Below are 20,013 nucleotides of genomic sequence, written 5' to 3'. Positions count from 1 at the left end.
ATTGTCATCATGGCTCCTGCTTTTCTTGGTGAACACATACCATGGAGCAGTGAAAGAAAATGGCTTTTCAGGCTGAAGCCCTAGGCTGACATTCCAACTGTCACTTTCTAGTACTCTCAGGCAGCGCCTGTGACTGAACACATTCCAGGTCATGAGCCTACTGTGTACCTGGCACTTAAGAGAGCCCAGTAACACTTGATAAAAACACATGAAAGAACTTGATACTCATACACTACATTCTGATAAACTCCATGACAACCTTTAGTTGGTTTGCAGGGAGCAGTGGCTCTGGCTGAGTTTATACTCCTGCTTATATATATTTTTTTAATCAGTGAATGAAAAACATAAGTTACATGTAACAAAAGTTCTCTCTCCCTGGATATAACAGCAGCTGAAGCTAATTTGAAAGAATATTTGCAGAATGAACTCCAATTATGAAAGACAAAACCTGTTTCTCTTACTTGCTTAGGTTTGGGAGCATAACTGCTCAGAAAGGATTCATAGATCTTTTATTGTTAAGCTGCAACATACATGGTTTAATACAACAAAAAGCATTTAATCAAGTGAAAAGTAATAAACTGAACAATAAACAAATAAACACTCAAAACAAACTATTTTCCATTGGAAACGTTAAGATGAATACGGGGCTTCGTTACCATCTCACTGCAATTTTCTTATGTGTTACTAGCCTATATACCCCATGTTTTCTGTAATCATGCAGATGTGAATGGACGTTTGAATGATTAAATAAATGAAAAGTCCGTTTACTGCAGAGAACCATTTCACAAGGCAGCCAAACTGGGTTTAGAGAACAAAACCATTCAAGAAATCCTCCAGGTATTTAGGTTCATTTTAGAATCCATGAACCTTAAGCTGCTCCTCCTTGACAATGCCAACCTGTAAAATAAAATTTAATTCAGCAGAATCACTCTGAGGAATAAAAACATTAAGCGCTAAGGAAAACAAAACAAAAAACAAAAAGAGTACTGCCTAGAGCTATTGCAACACTTCACTGTTAATGACCACATATTTGCATATCTTCCACACACTAAGAAACACTGTTTATCTACAGCAATGATCAGGTCACTCTAACCAAAGTAAACTGGATCCAGGCCTTGCCTTCAAAGCACCAAGTCTACATCTCACTCCATTACCTAATTTATTTCATTCACGTGGTTTTCACTACCTAGGAAATAATTCATGTTGCTCTTAAACGCAATTTTAGAAGTAATCTCAAGGTTACTTACACAAAAATTACCCAAACACTCACCTCCAAGAGGAACTGGCAAATGTTTTTCCTTTGGTCACCTTGAAGCTGAATAACCTCCCCGTATTCAGGATGTTCAATCACAGTACCATTACAGGCAAATTTCTGGAGTACACAAATGTACAACATAATTTACTCAAATACAGTGAGGTTTTATTTCTCTCTAAGAACAAATATAACTATTTTAGTAGGTTTACTTGTATCAAAAGAGATTTCTCCTATAACCCCCAGCCCTCCCAAATTAAGTTAACCTGTAAGTAAATCAGGTCACATTAAGGAAACGATGTGATGAGGAACACAAAGAACTAAATATTTTACATTTTATTTTGTTTGAAAGCCAATCTCACTTTCAGAGGGGAGGCCATTGTGGGAGAATAACCAAATTTCTGAGTATTAATTGCAAAAACGAAAACAGCTTTTTTTGGGCCCCACAATTTTCACCTACAACTTCCAGTCAGGTAAAGATGTGAACCACGGTCTCAGGCAGAGGTGGGTCAGTGACCCTGTCTGCATTCTTCCTTCCTGTCACTTGTACCTTTTTGAAAGCTTTCACAAGTTTCTTTTTGTCATAATCATCCGCAATGCCCTGGACAGTAGTCAGCGTCTTCCTGCCGTTCCGTTGCTGGATTCTTATATGGATGTAATCCTCAGTCCCTGCCGGGAGTAAGTCGTCACCCTTGGTTGCATCAGCAAAGGGGTCTGCAAAGGGACAGATTCCAGAGCACAAAAGTCACTTTTAGACAGTACTTTCTAGAAATACGGAGCGCTACGAATCTAGACCATTAGCAAGGAAGGGTCTAAGGCTTCTACCTTATTTTGCAGGTGGAGATGAGGTTGGCGATGCGATTATTACTAAGACCCCCATAGTATGCGCACAAAAACGAGAAAAATCGGAACAGATGTGTGCGCTGATATTTGAATTAAAAAAAAAACCGTTACAAGTAGAAAATAACATCGCCGAACACAGTCCTCTAATGACAGAAAAGGCATTTATAAAAACCTTACTATGGTGGCCCTATAAAAACGTGCGTCATCTCCATTACATCCTGATGACAACAGAAATAGGCAAATACACGCATCCCAGTCCGTTAACCGGAACTGTGCCTTGCAAAAGAAAAGAAAATAGCGTGCAACGTGCAAACCCGCACTGCACGTACATGCACGGCGATCGCCACGCTCGCAGCGGGCGCGGGCCGCGTCCCCCGGCCGACGCTCGGAGGGCGCGGGGCCCGGGTGGTCAAGGGGCCGGCGCCGCCCGCGTCGCCATGTTCCGGGCGCCGGGACAAAAGCGCATCGGGGCGTTGCGGGGCTTACCGAAGGATTGGAGGTTCTGGATAGTGGACATGCGACACTAATGTGAGGCCGGTGACGGGGTAGAATTCCTGCGGGGCCCGCCCGGATCGCCGTGTCAGGAGGCTGCAGTGGCGAGAAAACGAGAAGGAAGAAGGCGAGCTCGGCTGGGGTGGGTCTCAGTGGGCGGGCGCGGCGGCCGGGAGGAGGCGGGGAGGAGGAGGCGGCGGCGGCAACGGCTGAGATACGCGAGCGGAGAGGCGACGCTGCGGTTCTCGCCCAAGATGGCCGGCGAGGGGTTATTTATGGCGCCACCGTCACGTGACTGCGTACGCCCCGCCCCGCCCTAGCGTCAGGGGCGGGGCCTCGGCTCTCTCGAGGCCGCACGGGTGTAGGTGACGCCCCCAGTGGGATGCAAAAGCCTGCGAGTCGTCCAGCTCTCCGTCCCCAGCCGTGGCTCATCACCTGCTGCGTGGACAGTCCCACCCGCGTTGTCCTGGTTCCTACCAAGGTGCCCTGCACCCTCCCGCGTGCATCTGGGCGAAACGCATCAATAGGCCTCAGACTTCTCAGGAAATGTGGCTCTGGGCACCCTCATGGGCCCAGGGGAACTGATGCTGCTGGCCTGGCCCTCTGCTCATCGTCCTCTGGGGCCTGGCACCTAAAGGGTCTATGTATGCCTGAACCGAGCACATCAGAAAGCCAGCTGTCACCTGCCTCCGTCCTACGCCCCAACACAGGGCCTGAGTGGATAAGTGAGCTCCGCATATAAATTAAGTGATAAAGACGAGCCAGAACTGTAACGTCTTCCTATCAAGTCACATACGCAAAAGATTTGGGAAAAGGGCTCGATCCACACAGGTCCTCAACTGTCGAACTTGGTTGGCTTTCTAGACTGAAGAAGTAGGCTAACATTTAGGAATTCTTAATCTTTTTTTTGTGTGCCGGTCTTGAGAAGCCTGTGGACCCCTTTTCAAGAATAATTCTTTAAGTGCATAAAGTAAAACAGTGTTCCAAAGGAAACCAATTATATTGACATTAAAAGCCTTACATTGGTAACATAGTATGTGCCTCGTTTGTTTTTTTGTTGTTGTTGTTATTGTTTGTGGTACTGGAGCTTGAACTCAGGGCCTACACCTTGAGCCATTGCCCTAGCGCTTTTTTTTTTTTTTTTTTGATGGGTTCTTTCGAAAGGGTCTCAGGAACTATTTGCCCAGGCTAGCTTCCAACCGTGATCCTCCTGATCTCTGCTTCCTGAGTTGCTGTGATTACAGGCCTGCACCACAGCACTGGCTTGTGCCTCACTTTTTAAAGTCATATTGTTGTATTGGGGTTACATTGTGACATTTACAAAAGCACTTAAAATGTATATTAGTTAAATTCACCCCCTCCATCATTCTCCTTTATCCCTCCTTCCCCCGTTCTTAGAATAGTTGCAGCAGGTCTCATTTTTCCATTTTCATAAGTATGTGCCTCTTTATTAATGACTTATTGAATAAGGTCAAGCAGCAGGTCTAATAGCTACTATAATTTCAATAGCAGGAAAGCTATTTTGAGATGTCTGTAACACAAGATGTGCAATATGAAAGTACAGGTGACTTCTATTGGCAAAATGATGGGTTCTTCTATCACTACTGTGAGGCTGTCTATATTCACAAGGGAAGGAAAAGCTAAATTGTGCTTAGAGGTTAGGAAAAATGCAGACACAGTCTTTTTTCCCCTGTGCAGTTTTAGTGACACTACCCCTGCAGTATTTTCCATGAACAACAAATTTGTACCTGATTTTAATAATCTTTTGTAATTACCAATGATGACATACCATATTGAGTGCTTAGTTTGCCTGTTGCAAGGCTTATATATAATATTATTAATCTTTATAGCTTTCCTATGAGATAGATAATACTCTGTGTAACAGATGTAGAAATGGAGATTTTTGTAGGTTAGATAATTTGCTTAAAAATAAAATTCTTAACTCTTAGAAACCTGTGTTTTTGGTCTTCTAGCTCTGATTCAAAAGAACAAAACTTCCACTGCCAAACTAAGGTATTAAATTCTAGAGATTATTCCAAAGCTAGAAGAATCAAAATACTTTCAAAGGTGTACCTTAAAGTAATTTTTAATACTTTAATTTTGTACCATAATACTAACATGTTAATTTCTAAGTAGTTTTTTATACTTTACCTGAAGTGTAGAATAAACTGTATCTCTGTTTATTTCCTCTTTCTTACTAGATACACATAAACATTGTGTATTACATTGTTTCTCAGAAGAAGCTAAGGGTGGTCTAGTAAAGAAAAAGTAACAAACGGGAATTTTTAAAAATCAGTAAGTCTTAGGGGTTTTTGTGGTCATTACCCATTAGAACTTGCCCAATTTTAGAACTAATGTTTGCATCAGAAACCTCTAGGAGTGCAGAAACCTTTGATCAAGCCAGTATGAAAGTGAGTTAGCAATTGTGATTGTTAAAGGCTCTTTTGATTTTTGTCATTCTTCGTCCTTGTGTTTAGACCTAATCACACAGTCATTGAGTATTTGCAGTATAGCTGGTCTAAACTGAGCTGTGTTGTAAGTATAAAATACACAATAGTCTTCTAAATACAAATCTGACCTGTTTCTTTTTACTTTTTAAAATGTGGCTACTAGAAAAATCTAAATTACAATGTAGCTCAAATTCTGCTTCTGTTAGCACTGATTGAGAGTGAATTTGACCCATATGTAAATTTATCATAAAAAGAATAAACCGAAGCACTTAAAATCTAGTATGTTTAATTTTAAATTGTACCAGCCTAGTTCAAGTGATTATTTCTTGCCATATTTCAGAAAGGGGTTTATATCACTCACAGAGAACAGTAGCATTGACTAAAAAAATCAGAGAAGATAACAGTAGAATAATTAAAACAGAAAAACCTCCAAAGCCAGAGGTAGACTCCAAATCTGTCTCTTAACACCCAAGCTGTTAAGACAAAGAGAAAATCAGTTAGAAAACCCTCACGTCTACAGGATGAGAACCTACCAGCTGTGCAGGAAGAATAGCTTTGCCTGGCCCTAGGCCACATTAGCTGTTTTCCTTTGGCCCTCATAAAGGGGACACTATGATGTAGTGGAGAGCATGCCTAGCAGTGTGCCATCGATGAAGACAATGGTTCAGGTGTTTCTTGTGTCTGCCAGTTATGAAGGCATGTTACCTGGTAGAACCTTGGGTCCTCACCCATCTGAAGATTGCCAACTGTGATGGAGATGTGATAATGACCCCACTCAGATTTCTTGTTTCAGAGACCTTGATTGAGGTACAGCCCCAGCTGTTGCACTCAGAATTCAACATGGCATCCCAAAAGTGCTTTCCACCAGTTGTTCCCAGCCAATGAGTACAATAAAGATAAGAGTGCAGACCTGCTCTTGACAGACAGATGTAGGATTCTCCACTGGGCTGGCTGAACTTTCTAACATTTGTGCTGAAGTCCAAGACTCTTCTTATTCAATCTTCTTCTCTCACCCCTTCACAGCCTCACTACCTCTTGCTCCTTCCTTTTTTCCTCACAGTGTTTTCCCCCAATAAATCTCTTGCACATCTAATTCTGTCTTAATGTCTACTTCTTAAAGGATCCACATTGATACATCTAATTTCAGATTGGTTAGTAAGAACACAATAGGTAGAAAGAAAATTCCAGTTAGAAAAAGACTTTGGTGGTTATTACCAGGCTTTTCCTCCAAATCCTAATATTTCCTGGGGGACTGTATTGGACTGCAGGGAGGTAAGAGAACTTTTTCATAGACTACTTTAAGGCTTAAGGACTGTGTGTAAAAAGCCAGGCAGGCAGATTTTTCTTCTCCTGGTTATGAACCGTAAAATAAGCCCTTTGTACTTTGCATAGCTAGTGGTAAGAAAATGTGAATACATTGAAGGGGAAAAAGAATGTTTTGATAGTACTTAGAGCAGATATCCAAATCTCTAGGGAAGGCTCCTGCCCACTCCCAGTTAGGAAGACTCCAAGGTCTTTTAACTACATTACCAATCCTAAGTGACTAGCCAATGGTTCTCCTGGAAAGAACCAAATACAAAGAGAAATCCCAAAGAATATGTGTCCTGTTTAGACTCTGAGCATCATAACTAGTATTTCTAACATCTCAAAGATCAATGAGATTTAAACAGCTGAGAGTTTACATTTCTGAGTGGAACCATTTTGCCCAGTGGTAACAACTTGCATGGTACAAAGAAGCAGAACTCAGTTGCTGTCTGTCTAAAATACAGTGATTTTTATGTCCATTTCTATAGAGTTCTGTAGGATCAGAAGACCTATAAAAGAGATAGATAGCTGTAACCTTGGTCTGTTTCTTTTATTTTTTGTTTGTTTGTTTAAGATGGGTCAAGACTTACCTGCAAATCCTGAACTCAAGTGATCCTCCTGCTTCAGCCTCCCCAGCAGCTGGGACTACAGGTACACACCATGAAGTCTAGTTCTAGGTCTGTAATCTAATTCTACTGGAAGAAGAATAGGGATAGGTGGGTAAACAGAGCTCTGTGTTGTAGGCACTTAATTAAAAAATAGTGATAGTGATGATGATTGTCTTAATCTGTGATGCTATCTATTACAGAATACCTGAGACTGAATAATTCATAACAGAAACTGAAGTTTATTGGTTCACAGTTCTAGAGGCTGGAAGTCAAGGTCAAGGTACTGGCAAGTTAGACAATTCACATACTGACATGAAGCCTTGAATGCTACATCCCTTTCAAGGGGCAAAAACTTCATCCTCACATTGCAAAAGGCACAGGGGCAAAGAGGCAAAAGGGGGTCAAACTCACTCTCTTAAAACAGCATGAATTTATTCATAGTTCAGAGTCCTCATGACCTAAACACCTCCCATTAGGCTCTATATACCAACACTGGTGTATTAAGAAGTAAGTTTCCTACTTATGAACTTCTGGGGTCACTTTCAAATCATAGCAACAATCAACATGATGATTAGCATTTTACATGTGGAGTGCTGACAGGGTGTTAGGTTATACAGAAACAATGCATGCATGTGTTAGTCAGTATTTCCCCTTATTTTCAGGGAGCTTGTCTGTCTAAAAGGAAAATTAAACCAAGCCTGCATGTAATCATGAAGAAAATAGAATAAAAAAATTTCAGATGCCTGGGAGGTTGAAGACTTGATGGAATTGAATTAAGAAATCTGAGGAAATTTCCCTGAGGTAATAGTTCTGAATAATCAAAAAAAAATTTCTTTCTTTGTTTTCTTTTTGCTTTTTGGTGGTACTTGGGATTGAACTCAGCAACTTGTACTTGCTAGGCAGGCATGCTACCACTTGAGCCACGCCTCTTGTTCTTTTTGCTTATAGTTGTTTTTCAGATACGGTCTTGCATTTTGGCCTAGGCTGGCCTCAGACTACAGTCCTTCTATCTATGCTTCCCAAGTAGATGGGATTACAGGTATGCACCATCATGCCTGGTTCAATAGTCATCCTAATTAACAGCAGTGTAGATTCATGGCCATGCCACTCAACTTCTAGTCTCAAAGAAGGGTCAGGGATGAATTCAGTTTCATTCACCTTCATTCTACCTTCTTGCTATGAAGAACTGGGAAGGGTCTGACATTTAGCTCTACTTGCAAGCTACCAAGTGAGCCTGCTACACTTCCATGGATGCTGATAGAGAACATGTGACTCCTGGGATAGAGACAAAAAACTTTATTACTCATGGCAAATGCAGTAATCAGAGCTTAGTGTTCATGCTGTTTGCCATGCCCTCAAGTCCCAGTGGTAACACAAATGGCCTACACAGATGTCTACCCATGCAGAAGGTTGCATTAGAGGAAAGGAATAAGCATATCTAGGGGGAAATGGTATTTTATCCTTCAAGATGGCTCCCTGAAAACACAGCCCTAAGGAATGACAAAGATAAAAAGTGGTCAGAGCCTTGCATTCTTGGAGAACCCAGCAAGAACATGCAGGCACTCTCAGGACCCATGGTGGGTTTCCTCTCCCCAGCTGCTGCCTACTCTCCTTTCTTTAGGGAGAGTTGCTAATCTTAGTGTTGAGCTCTTGGGATGCTACATTGGTCATGTTTACCAGGGGCCAAGGTGTGTTGATAGGTCATGTCCATAAATGTGTCTTACCTGTTACACTTTTTTCTCAAATATCTGGAGTTGAAGGGAACAGATCTCCTTTTGACCTCTTTGACCTCTTGTATCCTTGCGCTCTCTCATCTCTGCAGTTTCCTGCCTCCCACAGAGTCAGCTGGGTCTGTGAGTTAAGTTGGGATAAGAGGAGGACTATGGCCCCAGAGGCCTCCAACCTTTGACTTCATGTTGCAGCCCAGCTTTTTTAATACGTCTGTGCTGGGGGCTCAGTCATAAACTTGGCCTACAACAATGTAAGTTGCTGAGGCAAAAAGTCGACCCCATTGCTACTCTCTCCCCTCACTCCCAATCGCACAGAATGACATTCCCCCAACTCCAAAGGTTAAATTGTGTCTGTTCTTCAATGAGACATGACCTTGATATTACCAGATTCATTGCTGGCAATTTATCCAACTCCCCATTTAAAAATAGACATTCCTGGAATCACATCTGTTTAAATGGAAGTAATTTAAATCTTTCTTTTTGAAATATACTTGTAAAATATGTTTTTCTGTTATGAATTGTAGCTATTTATTATGAATAAACCTGGGGACTGGTGATTTAGTCTTCATTGTAATCTCTATTGACCTGGAGGTGGGACCTTCAGTCCATTGTTTTGACCGTAGCAATAGCTCTAAAGCAGTATATAGCAATGTGCCTTACCCACAGGCAACATATTTCTTTAACATTCAAAAAATTTTGCCTCTTCTGTCATTTGCTCCATAATACATTGTCAGTGCAGAACTGAAACATATAAAAGATCACTTTAAACAAAATGTCTTACCCCACAGATTTTCTGATTAGGCCTCCTGAGAGAAAATAGGAGGAGGAAAACTCCCCAAGGAGAGAGGTGTTGAACTGTGTCCAACATTGTGATTAGGGTCTCACAGTGTCTGTCCGTAGGATGTGTCTTTGCCATTTTACAAAAATATAAGAACCTTGCAATGGTGTGTGTCCATATCTTCCCTCTTAGCCCTGTGTTATCTTATCAAATGTTTAATTTTATAGTATTATTATTCTTATTTTGCTTAAAACTGTCAATTTTATTTTAAGGAGGTTTAAATTGATAAGAAAAAGTTCATATATTCATATACTTATCATTCTAGTACTCTTCATTTCTTTGTGTAAATACATATTTTCTTCTGTCATTATTTTCCTTCCACCTGAAGAACTTCATTTCGGGTAATATAAGACTCTTGGTGATGAATTCTTTTAGTTTTTGTATGTCTAAAATATCTTTATTTTACTCTCAGTTTTGGAAGATTATTTTTTGGGATATAGGATTCCAGGTTGGCAGGGATTTTTCCAGAACTTTAAAATATTCCTCCACTTTCTACTTGCTCCCATTGCCTTCGTTTCCCTGTATCCTTTTTTCCTGGCTGCTTCTAGTATTTTCTCTTTATCAGTGGATTTGAGTGACTTGATTGTGGTGTGCCTTGTATAGGTTTCATTATGTTTCTTGTGTTTGAAGTTCACTAAGCTTGTTGTGTCTTCAGGATTATAATTTTCATCAAATTCTGAAAAATTTTCTATCCTACCCATCTTTCTTCTACTGAAAGGACACTTCTGCCTTTTCTTCTCATGGAATGCTTCACAATTTTTTTTTGTCACCCTTGCACAGGGGCTATGCAAATCTTTGTGTTGTCCCAATTTTAGTATCTGTGCTACCAAAGTAGGCATTATTATTTTCTTCTTTTTTTCTCTGTGTTTGATGGCTTTGTAATGCATCCATTTGGCTAGGCTGAACTACACTTCCCAGCATTTTCTTTCTTGCATCTTTCTAGTTTAGGTGGGCTACAAAGGCTATTCTTGTGAGGTTTGAGAAAAGAAAAGGAGTCCTTTCCTAGCTGGCTCACAACAGTGGCATGAAGCAGCCTCTGAACCTGCAATTGTTCTACTTTCCCTGGATTTTCTTTCACTTTTTTTTTCTTGCTAATGAGCTAGGTATGTGTCCTTAGCTCATGAAAAATATCCTGATTTTACAGGATACCCTCTCACCATGGTCAGAGGCAATAAGGACATAGGCTTCAGAATTCCCTTATGGGTCTCCAGCTGGTGCTTGCATGGGTCCACCTTACTTGTGATCTTCTCTTACTGACTTTCTCTTACTGACTTCCTTTCCTGTGGACTGCACATCAGATGCAGAGACACAGCCCTCCAGAGCTGCATAGCCAGCCCTTATGACTGCATAAGCCAACTTTCTGTATCAAATTCACTTCTATATATTCTTTAACCTTTTGGGTGGCTCTTTCCTAGGCTTTAATGGTTTTCTTGCAATTATGTGGTGATCAGTGTCCTGCTGAAACCTTGAGTAAGGTCTGAGAACTCCCTTCTCTCTCTCTCTCTCTCTCTCTCTCTCTCTCTCTCTCTCTCTCTCTCTCATATGCTCTCTCTTTTCCAATATTCTTTTTGCAAATTAGCTACCCTGGTATCTTGGACCACTTTTACATATAACTTCAGGAATCTGCTTGGCTCAACCTGTTTCCCCTCCTTGTGCCAAGACCTGAGCACTTCAAAGGCAGTGAGATAAGCCAATCACCTGTTTTTTTTCCATCCTTCAGGAATCACTACCCTTTGATGGGTATGGAGTGTCTTGAATAACTGTTGTTTCTTAATTTTGTACTGTGTTTTGGTTGTTTCAGGCAGGAAAGTGAATTCAGTCCCCATTACTCATTCTTGGCTGAAAGCAATAATTCAATACCTGTATTTTAAGTGAATGAATGAATGAATGAATGAACTTTGGTATCTATCATGGGATTAAGCTTGAATTATGAATGTACCTGACATTTAGGAGAAGAAAATCAACTTCCATAGAGTAATGATCTAACAGTGGTATAAGTATATGTGAATATGTATGTAAATTTTTATCTTCCAGTGGTATACATTTATCACGGTACTAAAAATTGTACTCCAGAAGACTTTTAGAAGTGTATATTAGGCTTTTTTTTATATCAGGAAAACTTTGGTTTGTTTTATGGAGAAATAGATCAATCTGTTAATTGTTTCTGTTGCATTAATGTGCCCATTTATGTGCTTTTTATAATTGAGACCTAGCAAACTTTCTTAGTATTTCCAAGCACTGTGTCAGGGATACTATGAATACTTGGTAAATGTGACTCAATTCACTTTATAGCTAAAAAGAGGAAACACATTCTGAACTAAGATACACAATAAGCAAACTGTCAATTACCCTTGCCACTGCCAATTGCTAGGAACACTGGCTAACTGACTATTGGTGACATTTGGCTTTGTAGCCACTTGTTGTAGATTTATAGGTGACATCATAGATACTTCTCTGCATTTTCTTCAGCTTAGAGCTTCATGAGAGTCAAAAGTCTTAAAGGAAGTTGACTCTTAGAAAAAGTACCCAATTTGCTTTTTCTTATTCTTTCCTGCTTTATGGAATGCAGACATGATGCTGTAAGTCTGACAGCCATTTTTGGCCATGAGGAGAACTTGCCATATGGATGGACTATAGTTGGGGAAGCAGAATGATGGAGGGAGTGTGAGCCTTGCAAGTCTTGAACTTGCAAGAAACCCCATGTTTTCAAGCCTCTGCCCTTTGGGGAGTTCAGTTAATTGAAGTTGAACTTAACCCTAGTTTGAAGAGCTGGTATGCCTTAAGGGAGACCCCAGGGCTTTGAGAAGTTGGGCAAGCTCTGTCTGAATGCTCAGTGTTGACCTTGTCTGTTGCTTGGGTTAGGCTCCTCTTTCTAACTAAGATCTGGAAAGCTGGGCCAGTGCAGTATGGGTTGTAGGAGGACACACTAGCTACAAGCTTATAGTACATTGTGTCTCCTCTGCCATCAGAAGCCACATGGTAGGGCAGATGTCCATTAACTGGGCTTATTTCATCTTTTCAACAAATAGAAGTGACTGACAGTGTCCTACAGGATTATCAAAGGGGAGATGATCAAATTAGCATGGCTTATTATCTGCCTTGCAAACAATGCATGTAGACTCAATGTGAAACTAATAGTGAGGTCCCTAAAACTCAAGTTTGAAAAGTATGGAATCAAGTAATCATCTTCGGCTTTTTACGTTTTTATGTGCTGGAAAGTTGACATCTAGCTGGCATATGCAACTGTAACCATACCAGCTGTTATATCACTAAAATGCTTTCATTCTGGCTTGGAAATAGCTATTGCCTGCCCTCTCCAGCCTGGCTCCTCCCTTTGAATCTTCCAGACCAACTGCACGAACCAGCAATTAAAGGTAAATACTTGCAGTAGGATTTTCCTGGACCTTGTCACTACTCATTTGCAAGGTCATGCATTTGAGTCCAGTGTTAATTTTCCCAGCAGTGTATTCACTACTTCCTAATATGCATGCCTAGTTCGATTGAAACAGTATGGAGGAAGAATTGCTTTAGATATCCCAAAGTCCACCCTGATCAGCTCAGATCAGCTGAGAAACGAAGAATGTGTAGTACATTTCAGCAGCCCTTTCCCCTCTACCCCCTCGAGAACAAGTCTTGCTGAATTTTGTTTGTTCATTTGTTTTTGGCAGTACTGTGGTTTGAACTTGGAGCTTTGTGCTTGTTAGGCTGGTGTTCTACTGCTTGAGCCAAACCTCCAGCCCATGAATTTTGTTTTTGGCTGATGTTATCAGCCTGTGCCAAGAGACAGGGAAGGAAAATACACAAATGACACATATTGTTATCTGTCTCACAGGAGTGGTGTCCAGGGTGTGTTTTTTGTACCCTAGTGTTTAGTTTAAAAGATCTTCAGAGAAATGCCTCTCTGATTTTAGAAGCAAGTACAGTTGCATTACTCCTGAGAAACTTTTCTTTTTAACTTTATAAAGCTGTGTGTACATGTTCAATTTTCTCTTCTGTCTTTGTAAGGGATTCTACCAATTCTTGAATGAAGCAGAGAATAAATAAATAAAATGAAACATATTACATTTAAATAAAGTTAAGAAAAGATACAATGCACATGATCAAAGGAAGCTAATACATACGCATTTTTCCCACTGTGGAGTTTTAATACTAGCAACAGATTTATATTGAGTAATAATTATGATACTCAATTTTCAGAGTTCTGGAATACAAACAATAGCTATCTGAAAATGATACAGTCTTTAAGTTCATGTGCCCATAGACTTCTGAGGTCTTCCTTTTGCCAGCGTGTTTTCACAAGTAAACTTTTGGTCTATAGAAGGAAAGGAAGATGATGAGAGGTTGGTGAGCTTATTGTTGGAGGTTCATTATGAGAGTTCCTATCAGAGAAAATGAATTTTACTAACAAAGGCCCAAGGACCAGGTCTGGCTTCCTGGTATAGGACTTCAGGAACATAAAAATCACTTCTCTGAGCCTTAGTTTTTTCTGTTAACTGTGAAAAAACAATATTTGTGAAGACATAGTAAACCCATCTGCTAGGAAGAGCAAATGAAATAATGTTTGTGAAAATCCTTTTTCAAAACAACAAAATGCTGAAACAGCAAAAAATAAAGGTGACTTGCTACGGCAGGTTTCATTTTATTTGCAGCCTGTGGTAGCTGTGGAAAGGAATTTCCTTGCAATCTCCCTACCATTTCCTTTGTTTATGATGACCAGTAGCCCAGATTTTTAGTTCATATGTGAAGCAGAGAGGCCAAGTGACCAGTAGATTATTGCCCTGAATGTGAGTTTCCTTTTCCTAAATGTAAATAACAGCCTTTCCATGTTCCAATTTAAGAAGTGAATTTCTTGACAGCTAAGACTTCTGATGGTTGACTTGGTAACATCAAGGGGCCTAAATAGGAAGAAGCCGTTTTCTAGATACTATACATATATTTCAGTGGACACTCGAGACACTGATGGTGTTGTCTAAACAAACAGTCATTCTGGCTGAAAGGTATATGTTATTGTTATAATTTTACATAGAAGGAAGCAGAGACTGAGATTAAAATCTTATTCAGGTTCTTAAGTCCTGCAGGAAATGTGTGAGATGGGACATGAACCTAGGGCCTCTGATTCCAAATCTCACCATTTCCAATTTTTTAAAATTTTATTTTATCACTTTTACATTTACTTACATGTGTATACATTGTTTGGCCCCCATCCCCCCCGCCCCGTTTCCAATTCTTGATGACAGAAATTAAATAAATACACCTTGTTGCTGGAGCAAACAATAGGTATAATATTCTGCTTATCAGAAGTCAAGACACACAGGAATAAGCTTATTTTTTAAGGTATGTTAATTACATTTTCAAATGACATAGTTCTTATCATTTTTTCCAACCTCCAGAAAACTTTTTAGGGGAAGCTCCTATAAATTTCAAGTAAAGCTCCAGGTTTTTTGTTTTTGTTTTTGTTTTTTTCCAGATCTTTTGAACACTGTGGTATTCAGGTCAGTTACAAACAGCCAATCAAAATCTCAACATATTATCATGAGAACTTAACTGCTGTGTTTATACTTTGTATTACCAATGTGTGACATAAATACCAGGATTAACAGAGTAGAACTCTAAAACAAAACTCATTATCAAGGCTATTTGTGTTGACCAAAAGTATAAATCATGTGCCCGGAAATCTATTTCCCTTCAGATAGGTCATTAAATTGCAGTGATAATAAAGGGTCACAGTACATTTAAAGAGAACAGAAAGGTAATTGGCTAAAGAGTGCAAGCTAAGCATCGTCATCAAAAAAATTCCTTATAATGTCAGAAAATGTTTTTTTTTTTTAAAGAATAATTGTGGTATTAAACAAGGATATACCATCAACGAATCAGAAGTTTCTGTCTTTTTGAAGGAAAAAAAAGATGGAAATCAGTAAGTGGAGGAAAGTGCATTCCTAAACAGTGGTATAAATGGATTATTTTAATATCTTCAAAATTTTGAGTGAGAATTATTTTGAACCTGAAATCCTATATTTAGGCAAACCAATATGTAACAAGAAAGGCAAAATAAAGGCATTTTCAAAGTAAGTAGCAATTCAGAAAGTTTACTCACACAGATACCTCATGATAATAAAATATAAACCCAGGGAAGAGAAAGATATGAGATAAAAGAAATACAGGTATATAAAGAAACCATTAAAATTGTGGTTATAGCTAAATAATATTGATATGTAATGAGAGTGCTACCATACTATTTAATGGGGGATGTGGTATACCAAAATACCGTACTATTTTCTGGAATAATAGAAATGTCTTTCATTTTCAACCAGCAAAATGTAGGAATGAGGGAAAAAAAGAGCAATAGTAAAGAACAGTGAATTAAAAATATTAAATCAGAATATGGAAGTAAAAAGTTTGCAATTACCAGTAAATCACAAAAAAAAGTGAATGTGTTATATTTTTATGTTAAAAAGACAGTTTCTAGAATAGTTAAAAACTGTCTCAAAACTTCTGCCTGCTATTTATAAGACACACTTAAGGTCAAATGACAGTTTGGAAGAGGGGTTGAAAAAGTGATGCCAGGAAACTACTATGGTAGAGGACATTGTAACACTGTTACTGTCAGAAAAAAGTGATTTCAAAGGGAATTGCATTAAACAGGATGAGGAAGAATAGCTCTTATGGGTCAAAGTATGCTACATCAAGCCCTGTGAATCATAAACTTGTATATTCCTAACAACTCAGCAAAATGCAAATAAAGCAAAATGAAAAAATTGACAAATTTGCAATCATAGGATACAGTAACACACCTGATTCAGAAATGGTCAGGTGAACTAAATAAAAATTAAGGTAAAGTTTTTTAAATAATGCAATTAATCTATTTGGTCCAATAGACATATATAAAACTTTGTACCCAATGTGAAGCATAGTAGTTGTTTTCAAACACCCATGACTTATGACAAAAAATCCTAATTATTATTTCATAAGGAGAATCTCCCACCAAAGTTAAACTGTAGAAATTAAATAGACCATATTCTCTGACCAGAATTCAACAAATTGGTTATTAAAGAAGATAGCAATAGCAAACTATCTACTTAGAAAATTTTAATGTATATGCTTTTAATTATTGAATTAAATATCAAACCAAAATTGAAATGATAAACCAGTAAGAATTAATTTTAAAATGTAAGCACTGCATTCCAAACTTAGGGAATATAGACAAAATGGCATTAGGGAAAATTTTCTAAGATTTTTGGTACTTATGAGAAAATATGGAAAATAAATGGGGTATACTTCAATTTGAAACCTGGAAAAAGAATAAGATGTGTTCAAAGAATGTGGGAAAAATCAAGAGAAAAGCAAATGCTAATAAGTTTCAAAAGGCAAGAGAGTAATGGTCAATCTAATTTATTGATACATAAAAAACAAATTTTGTTATTTTAAAAGACTGTTAAAGAAAGGCTTTTGGCAATTGTCAAGAAAAAGGGAGGCTTAAAAGCCACATGTTTTTTCTCATATGTGGAATATAGACCCAATACAAATATAAGCAATATTAGGAAAAATAGGTCATGCTAAGGGGAGGTCACTAATGAGAAAGTTACCCTCTCTCTTAAAAAAGCTTAGCAAGTGAATATGGGTGACATGTTTTCTAAATAAGAATGGATGTAGAATTTTTAAACCTGTTGAAATCACCATAAGAAGGGGACTAAGGTAGAAAGAAGGAAAATAGAGGGGATAAACTAATTCAGGTTATAATACATATATACATAGAAATGTCACAATGAAACACCCTGAGTAGCTATCTTAAACAAACAAAACTGTCTTTTCTTTTTCAAAAATGGAGAACAGGAAGGTAAAACAAGTCCTGTCTGGGGTTGGTACCAGCGGGTTGGTGGGGGAGGATCTGTGGAAAGGGTGTAGGAGGGTGAATATGGTAGAAATGTTACATATACAGTATGTAAATGGAAAAATCACATCTGACGAAACTATTCCAGGAGTGAGAAGGAGAGGGGATGAAGGAGAAAGATGGAGGGGGTGAGTTTAATTTTGATATATTGTAAGAACTTCTGTAAATGTCACAATGTACCCCCAGTACAACAATAATAAAAACAAGAAAAAGGGAGACTTATAAATATAAGCTTGATAATAAGAAAGAGCCATAACTACAGATAAAATGGCTTTTTAAAAATTATAGAATTCTTGTCCTTATAGGAATTAACTTGAAAATATAGAACCAAAGGATGATTTTTCCATTAATTTCTATAATTGGTTCACTAGAGATGCAAAGAAGAAAAATATCTTTTCCTAAAAAAGAGGAACCTGGCCCTAGCAGTTTTATAGTCAAATTCATCAGACACCAGGATTTCATGTTACATAAAATGTTTCAAAGTGTAGGAAAAGAAAGCTTCCCAACTTGTTTAATAATGTTAAAAAATATGGCACAGAAATATAGTTTACAATAGCATCAAAAATAATAAAATACTTAGGAAAATTTCACAAAATTGCTAAATTCTTAAAACTAAAAAGCATTCTTGAAAGGGATCAAAAAAGTGGATCTTGTGCTCATGGATCGAAAGACTTCATATTGTTCAAAGTTCCCAATGTTCATGTACAGATTCAACATAATCCCTATGAAAATCTCAACGAGCTTCTTTGTAGAAACTGACAAGCTGATTATAAAATTCATATGGAAATACAGGACACTCAGAATAGCCGAAACAAAAATCTTGAATAAGAACAAAGTTGGTGGAATCACTTCCTGATTCAAATCTACAACAAAACTGTGGTAGTCAGGAATGAGGTGCTGGTATAAAGATAGATATCCATGTCAACAAAGGAGAACTGAGACTCCAGTGACAGACACGTAAAAGGAAAAGACAGTCTACATCTTTTTTTGTTTGGTTGTTTTGATGGTCTGGAGATTGAACTCAGGGCGTCATTGTTGCTAGGTAGGTGCTCTATCACCTGAATCACTCTACCAGCAAGAATAGTCTTTTCAACTAATGGTCGTTGGACAATTGAATATTAACATGCAAAAGAATGAAGCTGAGCCACTATCTCACACCGTATAAAGATAAAATGGGGATCAGGAGAGGACCAGGCACCAAACAGCGGTGGAAAGTTGCTGATTGTTGGAGGTTCTTTTGGTCTTCGTGAGTTTTCACAAATTCATTATGATGCTGTGAAGGTTAAACTTGATCCTGAATTGGAAAAAAAACTGAAAATGAATAAAATACCTTTAGAGTCAGAGTATGAGAAAATAAAGGACTCCACTTTTGAAGACTGGAAGAATATTAGAGGGCCAAGGCTTTGGGAAGATCCTGACCTCCTCTGAGGACGAAATCCAGAAATCCTAAGACTAAAACAACCTGACTATGCTCATTTTTTTTTTTTAAATAAAATGTTACCAGTTTGACATACTTCTAGTCCAATGGAAAGAAAATTCCAGACCTGCAGAAACCTGAATAATTTGATGACAGATAATCTTGATTAAAAAGTCAACTGCATAAAGACTGCAAGTCTTTATGCTTTCCAGCTAGAACACTCTCAGATGAAAGTAGCAGTGTTAACCACATATATACACCTTTCGATAAAAATGTGAATACTGCTAAAAAAAAAAAAGATAAAATGGGAACATAGACCTTAATATAAGAGCTAATACTATTAAACTTTTAGAAAAACATAGGTGTAAATCTTCAAAACCTTGGAGTAGTCAATGGTTTCTTAGCTATAATACCAAAACAAAAACAATAAAAATAATAAAGTATATATAACAATTAAAAACTTGTGCTTCAGAAGATATCATTGAGAAAATGAAAAGAGCTGGGAGTGGTGGCAAACGCCTGTAATTCAGCTACCAAGAAGGAGGCGAGGCAGGAGGATCATGAGGTCAAGACCAACCCTTGGCAAAGGTAGTGACACCCTGTGTCAAAACCCCAAATAAAAACAAAAGGACTGTGGGCATAGCTGGAGTGATAGAGCACTTACTAATCTACCATGCTTCAGGTCCTGGGTTAAATCCCCAGTACCACAAAACAACAACAACAACAAAAAAAAATGAAAGTGAAAAGAACCTAGAGAGATTGAAACTCATATCTCTGATAGAGTTGAATTCAGAATACATAATGATCTTTTACAACTCAATAAAAATAACCCAATTAAAAATAGTCAAGAATTTGAATAGACATTTCTCCAAAGAAGATATATAATGGCCCATATGTACATGAAAAGACGTTCAACACTAGCTACCAGGGATATGCAAATCAAAATCATGACACTGTTACCAGATCTGGCCACACTCCAGGAAGGAGGTCTCTGAAGGGGAGGAGGCCTTGGACTGGCCCTTGGGTACTAAGTTTGTGATGTTTCCTTAAAAAGAATTTTAGGACACATCGAAGTAGAGACCACGAATGTTTACTAGTAAAGTAAAGCAAAGGAAAATTAGAAACACAGTACACAACCCAGTCATGGGTGTGGGCACATCTGATAACAGGTGCAATGAGTACTTTAACAT

General features: G+C 38.5%; 1 protein-coding gene and 1 non-coding gene across 2 annotated transcripts; both read right to left on the bottom strand.

Annotated features, from left to right (window-relative positions):
• Nucleotides 1-492: 492 nt before the first annotated feature.
• On the bottom strand, nt 493-2,850 carry Eif1b (eukaryotic translation initiation factor 1B). The gene is made up of 4 exons (XM_020177470.2): nt 2,582-2,850; nt 1,803-1,966; nt 1,271-1,372; nt 493-897 (listed from the first exon to the last, which is right to left on the bottom strand). Exons 1-4 carry the CDS (start codon nt 2,610-2,612, stop codon nt 853-855), a joined length of 342 nt encoding a protein of 113 aa, XP_020033059.1. The 5' UTR covers nt 2,613-2,850; the 3' UTR covers nt 493-852.
• A 7,402-nt stretch (nt 2,851-10,252) lies between these two features.
• On the bottom strand, nt 10,253-10,355 carry LOC141418680 (U6 spliceosomal RNA). Its single transcript, XR_012443340.1, has one exon. It is a non-coding gene; the product is annotated as a U6 spliceosomal RNA (small nuclear RNA).
• Nucleotides 10,356-20,013: the final 9,658 nt, after the last annotated feature.

The sequence above is a fragment of the Castor canadensis genome, chromosome 17 (assembly GCF_047511655.1).
Source record: "Castor canadensis chromosome 17, mCasCan1.hap1v2, whole genome shotgun sequence".
NCBI classification, from domain to species: Eukaryota; Metazoa; Chordata; class Mammalia; order Rodentia; family Castoridae; genus Castor; species Castor canadensis.
This window is presented reverse-complemented; position numbering and strand designations above follow the sequence as displayed.